The 6,991-nt window shown below is 36.1% G+C and overlaps 1 protein-coding gene across 1 annotated transcript; it reads right to left on the bottom strand.

Moving 5' to 3' along the window:
* Positions 1–856: 856 nt before the first annotated feature.
* Positions 857–4,593, bottom strand: LOC108987645 ((+)-cis,trans-nepetalactol synthase NEPS1-like). Its single transcript, XM_018960589.2, has 2 exons — positions 4,157–4,593; positions 857–1,208 (listed from the first exon to the last, which is right to left on the bottom strand). The coding sequence occupies exons 1-2, from the start codon at positions 4,591–4,593 to the stop codon at positions 857–859; spliced, it is 789 nt and encodes a 262-aa protein (XP_018816134.1).
* Between the last annotated feature and the right edge of the window lie 2,398 nt (positions 4,594–6,991).

Below are 6,991 nucleotides of genomic sequence, written 5' to 3'. Positions count from 1 at the left end.
TCTGTTTTCTCAATTGATGATGATGTGATTTGAATTCCTTCTTGACATGCAACGACTATTGACCTCTGTTTATAACTTTGTGGCCGCTTCTGCCCAATCGCTAGATACAGTGGTAGTCATAGTTGTTTACTTGCTCCAACCACCTCATTCGCTTCATATTTCAGCTTATGCGTCAACAAGTATTTGAGACTTTTCTTTTCTAGAGGGTTGCTATCTTGGAGGAACGACCCCTACCTTTGTTGCATTTAAGAAAAATATATATAAACAAGACAAACCACCAAATTTAAAACCAAAATATCTTCAAAATTAACCTTTTTAGTAAAAAAGTAAAATACATGCCTAAAATTTAAAAATTAATTTGTCAAATAACTAGAACACAAGAAGCTTTTTATCGTAGAAAAACAAGTACAAACACATGCATGCTTACATACATATAAACATACACAGACACACACGCACACACACACACACACATATATATGTATGCATGTGTGTGTAGCTATGTACACACACTTCTCTTGTCATATTTTTCTTATATCATTTTCATTAAAACTGTTTTCACTTTTTATCTCCTGGCGATAGTTTTAAGGGCTTGGAGTCTTGAAGGTTCACTCCTCATTAACTGTAAAGTTCAAACCCTAGCAGAGAAAAGGGATGAAATCCTAGCAGAGAGAAGCAGTCGAAGGGTCTGGAACCTTTGGGAATAAAACCTCTATTTTATTGAAGGATCAATTCCATGAATGTGTGTATACAAAAATGAATTGAAGTACAGTATTTATAGTATGTAGAAAAAGATAGACATGTGACAAGCACGTGAACATAAAATAATTCATGATTAATGCTTATCTTGATTGGCCTAGTCAAGCCAGCCCCCATCAACCACTAGGTCATGTCCATTGACAAAACCAGAGTCATCAGATGCAAGAAAGAGGACAGCATCGGCGATGTGCTCCACTTTCAACGTAATTCCCTTTAAGCTTGCATGCGGCTCAAATGCTTTCTCCAATTGCTCTGCATCCATTTCAATTGCACTGCATACCATTGGAGTAGCGACTGTAGAGGGTGATATACTGTTCACCCTAATCCCATACTTCCCTAGTTGCTTGCTTGCTGAACTAACATGCCCAAGCACCGCATGCTTTGACATATAGTAATCGGTTCTATTGACTGCACCCCTGCTTGCTGCAACACTTGCGGTGCACACGATGGTTGTAACGCTCCGATTCTACACGGGTCGGAGAGTTACTTCCTAACACTTAGACTCACATTTCAACAATATAAAAATAGACTCCAAATTCCTAATATAATAAAGAAAATTCGATTCAATCTAATTTTCTCAATATAACCAATTTTCTAAAATGCCAAGTCATCATAACACAATAAAATTTCTTAATAAAAATCGACAATACTCATAAAAACTTCCTATGCTTAAACCATTATACTTAAATCATCTCACCCAATGCCTCATAATCTTGATCCTCAGCTGACATATCAAAATATCTGAAAAATATTGTAGAGATAAGGGGTGAGTTATCAACAACTCAGTAAGCAGAGAGCATATACTAGTATGTAAACATGAGCATTTATAAAGTTTGGTATACAGAACAAATAGTTTACTTTTAGAATGCAGAAACAACATGTTTACTTTCGAAATGCATAAGCAAAACTTGGTACAAAACATCAGAGCGAAATTTTCAGAAAAACAAACTTGTTCTCAAAAAGAAAATCCTTTGGCATATACAAACTGAAACGTTATATTCATATTATCTCATAGCATCACATCGGGACAAATACCATATTTAACCCCCGTGGTAGGGTTATAAACCACCATTGTACACGTGGCTGAGCCCTATACCATGTTTCACCCCGTGGTAGGGTTATAAACCACCATTATACCCGTGGTTGGGCCGTATACCATGTTTCACCCCCGTGGTAGGGTTATAAACCACTATTATACCCTTGGCTAGGCCTTAACAAAAATAGAACGGAATATTCTCAGAACAGATCACATTCAGATACATAATCAGAACTTAATGCCAAGGTTTTGCAGATGACACATCATATTAAAATAAAATACTGAATAGTTTCAGATCATTTCACATGTTTGGGATAAACAGAATCAAAACATCTTCATTTATTCATAACAAAAACTTTTAGATTTTCATATTCACTCTTTTTGCATGGTTCAGAAACAGAATGCACAAAATTAGCTCATGTCTACACCAGTCATGATAGAAAATACTTTCTCTTGTATTCAATTTATACATATGCAAAATAAACATCTGAGGTCGTTTTCAGAGTTCTTTTAAAAAACAAACATGCTTATTTCCAAAGTCAACCTCATTTCATTTCTTTTATGTAAAACTAGTATATAAACCCCGCTTACTTGGACTTCTTAATCTTTCGAATGTTTCCTCAACACTGCCGAACAAATATTAATCGTCACCTATAAAATAATCACGTAATACTCGTAAATTTCAAATCGACCACATATTTCAATATTTAAACCTAAGCTTCTAAAATAACCTATTTTAATTCCTCAAAACCTAAAATTCTCATCATCCCAAAATATATCATCACTTTCTAAGATAATCAATGTCCACTTAATAACTTCGACTAAAACACTAAAAAGCTAACTTATTTAGTATTGAAGTATAACTATAAAATCTGTTACTAGATAATATAATTAGACCAAAATATTTTAAATTATGCATCAACAATATAATAAACTAGATCATAGTAAAAATACAACGTTATCAATTATTCTTTCAAAAGGAAATAACAAATTTAAAACACTTTAGAAACATTTTTTTAATAATATAAAATAAGATGAAACTCCCATAACATTAACATAAAAAGTATCTGAAATCATACTGAAACCTGTCGTAAAATCAACCCAACAAAAAATATGAACTCAAACCATTTTATGATTTGGCTTGTACTTAAAGGGCAAACTTGTAATATCATAAAACTAAGCCAGGGAAATAAACCAACACCTGATCGTTTACTTTTTAGAGAAATCTTTATTTTAAAAACGATTTAAAGTACTGGAAACATAATTAAAATAGAGTCCTCTATTACATGTTAAAAGTTTAAAGACAGATTAATACAGTGGTAACTCAAAGGGTAACCAAGTAATTTAGCGACATAAATATATGATGCACGACTAAGTTACGCTAAGCTTCAGTATAATTATGTTAAGAAAACATAATTGTGAACAATAGTTCGCGAGGTGGAGGCTCACCGAGAGATGGAGAGCATGACGAGTGGCGAGCTGGGTGGTGGACGGAGACTGTGAGGGCGTTGGCGGGGCACTGAGTGGGAGAGAAATTAATGAGAGAGAGTTAACATAAAAGAGAGAAAGCACTATGTGAGGGAGGAGGAACGGAGAAAATAATAGTGGATTATCGTAAGGAAACAAAAATGGAGGAAAGTCAATGGGCTCACCAATCTGCACGGGGTGATGGGGTGTCACGGGCGGCGGTTTCTGTTACACTTACGGTGGTTTCCGGAGTGAAAAATGGTGGTTTGTGGCACTTGGTGGGGATAGAAATTCCTTTGTTTTCAGGAGTAAAAACAGGGGTCTTCGGTTGAAGGTGATGTTTTACGGTTGAGGAACGGAGGGGCATACAGGTTTAAGTGTATGGAGCTTCTCCTTGATTCTCTGCATGCGAGGTGGCATGGGGTGGAAGAGATGTTGTTGGCCAATGGTTCACAGTGGTGCAAAGGTTGGACTGGATACCCGGTGCTGTGGTGGCTGTGTAATGGCTAATGATGCTCTGTTTTCGGGGGCTAAAATAGGGGACAAACGGCTTCTCATGGGCTGGTTGTGGCGTCGGTTTTACGTGGAGATGGAGGCTGCTGATTCGTGCGACAGGAGGCTGAGGGTAGCGGCTAGTGGTAGTGCACGATGAGGGCTTCCTGCAAATATGGGTTGCGTCGATTCTGTATGTGGAGGCGGCTTGAGTTCTGGATGGTGTAGCAGCACTCTAGTCTAGGTTATAGATCACTTCCGTCTTCCACGTACGAGTTTTATCTATATATGGGAACGGTTGGCATGAACTAAAGTTAACGTGTGAATACATGGGTGATTGGAAACACAAAAAAAAAAAAATGATAATCCAACCATACAAATTCTTGATCCGGGTGTTACAATGGTCCCCTCACACCCCCTTCAACCATAGCACGTGCTGACTGCTTTACCCATGCGGCCATGCCACGCACATTGGTCGCAAATACGTGGTCGAGGGCCAACAAGTCGAGGTCAAGTACGGTCTGATCTGACCTTCTACTATAAGTACCTACATTGCTAAATATGATGTCAAGCTGCCCATATTTCTTGACTGTCCATTCTACCATGTCTTTGACCTGCTCTTCATTAGCAACATCACAACGTAAGAACGTTGAATAGCTAAAGCCAATGGATTTAGCGACCTGCTGGCCTAGTTCTTCTTGGATATCAGCAATCACCACCATACGTGCACCATGCTTGGCAAAATGATACGCAGTCGCCTCCCCGATGCCACTAGCACCGCCCGTGACTATGGCCACTTTACCTTCTAGCTTCTTCTTGCACAATGTGGGTTCCGCCATTGCTATATAAAAAAGTTAGATGATTGATGTGACAGTACCTATCTCCTACTAAAAAATGATAAACAATATATGACAAGCCTTCAGAATAAGTTGGAAAACCAAAAATCTAATTTTACTTGACAAAAGAATGGAAATAGTATTATTGCACACGAAATTTGTTGACAAATTCGTTAACAAGTTGAAGAGTTGTGGTTATAAAATTATCGATTTATGATTTGTTAATGATGTAACTAAGAATGATTACGGCAGAATTAGGGGTTTAGATTTGAAATGCCAATTTAAAATATTGCTGGTGAGAAGTGAAACAAATAGAGCTCGATCTAGAGCATATTTGCTAAGAATTATCTTCTTTTAATGTATCCGGCAGGTCTATAAGTATAAGCGTAACTAATAAACTTGTTAATGGCATTGCTAGGGCATATTTGTGTAATATGTTCCATCTCAATGTCTGAATTAACAAGTTTTTCAATCAAAGATCATCTCACTCTCAAACATACATGTAAAAATTATCTTACTCCAATTTTCCAAAACATCAAAAAATTATTTTCTAAATAATGTGTTAAATAAAAATTCAAAAAGAATTTAAGCAGCAGCCACCCTGCAGTGGCTGCCACCATGCCACCATAGGTGCCAGAGTGTCTAGCCACCACCACTTTTGCCTAGATCGGAACGCTAGTGGTGTCAACCACCAATGTTGCGATGTCTTTTTTTTTTTCCTTTTATTAAATTTTTACAAATAATTTATTGCATCAAACATGAAATATTTTTTTACTATTCATCAAAATGATTTTCGAACTATGCACAAATATTTCTCTACTATTCCTATCTTATGTAATATTTAAATTACATACATGCCCAATGTGCTAATCCAGTAGTAGTTGTTCGAAAAAAGAAATATTTGTGTTTTTTCAATTTTATTTTCGACCAAGTGGCACCGTCCCCTCTTTGGTTTGAAGCCGAAGTTATGGCAAATAAATGCTAGAGTACAAGAAGGTGCTGGAAGGGGCTTAAAACCACTCCAAAGCCTATTGGACATCTTCACGCAACTCAAGCTAATAATCTATATATTCCCCTTAAAGCCCAATCCATCCCAACCATTGAAGGGAATCCTGATTGAAAATATACCGGACAAAAAGATCTATATCCGATTGTTTGGATTTGATTATATTCTCTGTCCCGAGATTTGAATTTTAAATAACAGATAAGTCCGCTATCGCATGATAACAGAAATCTCATAGAGTCTATAAATACATATCCCCCAAGTATGTGAAGATTATTTGATTCATTTGTCTAGAAAAGAAGATTCTTATTTTGATCACTGACTTAGGCATCGGAGGGGTTCCCCAGAACCCACTACAAGAAACAGGGCCTTTCTTGGCGCTTAAATTTGCCGCAAATAACCCCATAAATCGCTGCAAATACTTTTTTCCAGCGATTGTTGAGACATTTTGATCACTGACTTATGCTACGCCGGAATTTCGTCGCAATTGTTGAGACATTTAAAAGTTTAGCCAGCGAAATTCAAAAATCATCGCAAAAAATTGTTATTTAGAATGATTTTTTTCGCTGCTAATATTATTAATTACGCCGCAAATAACGTTGGGATTTCAGTCTAGTTTTGCTGCGAAACAGTATTTGCAGCGTGTTCAAAAATAGTCCCGAATAATATTTTTTGCACAAAATATTATTTTTGTATCAGTTAAAATCGCCGCAAATATCGCGTGTTCAAATAACGTTGAGATTTTTTTCTATCGTTGCGAATACACAAAATATCGCCACAAATATCTTGATATTATTTGCAGTGTGTTAAAAAATCGCCGTGAATAATATTTTTTGCAGCGGTTAAAATCGCCACAAATAAGATTACAGTTTTTCCAGTGAGTAATTTTCGCCACAAAAGACTATTTGCGGCGATATTTAGTCGCCGCAAATGATTTCGGGTAATTAAAAAAAAAATGCACAAAACAGAATGAATTAAAAATATAATGCACATCCAAATTATATTCAGTATGAAATTTCTGGATGGCCACACAAAGCTCAAGCTATATAAATTGCAATTGACTATTTATATCAAACATTTATATCAAACAATAATGAATCAACTATATATACAACCACACCACCTTATATAGCCAAGAAAATCTCTAAATTCAATTCCCACATCTTTTATTTTTTCACATTACCTAGCTCCACTCAATACATGTGCAAAGAACTAAATCAAAAAAACACCCAAACAAGAAAGGGTGCTCACATGCAACAAATTTACATGACTAAAGCAGAGTATTAACAATCTGATGCAACTGGTTTAAGGAACTAAGTTATGTTATATAGTACTTCAACAAAATGGACATAAAAATGCCAAACAGTTATCAATGTAATTCACACTCCAAACATTAAA

The sequence above is a fragment of the Juglans regia genome, chromosome 6 (genome assembly GCF_001411555.2).
Source record: "Juglans regia cultivar Chandler chromosome 6, Walnut 2.0, whole genome shotgun sequence".
Taxonomy (NCBI): Eukaryota; Viridiplantae; Streptophyta; class Magnoliopsida; order Fagales; family Juglandaceae; genus Juglans; species Juglans regia.
This window is presented reverse-complemented; position numbering and strand designations above follow the sequence as displayed.

Coding starts and splice junctions, on each gene's coding strand:
- LOC108987645 (XM_018960589.2), bottom strand. CDS start 4,593: ATGGCGGAACCCACATTGTGCAAGAAGAAGCTAGAAGGTAAAGTGGCC. Junction 1,209..4,156: donor GAAGGGGGTGTGAGGGGACC/ATTGTAACACCC, acceptor GAGCGTTACAAC/CATCGTGTGCACCGCAAGTG.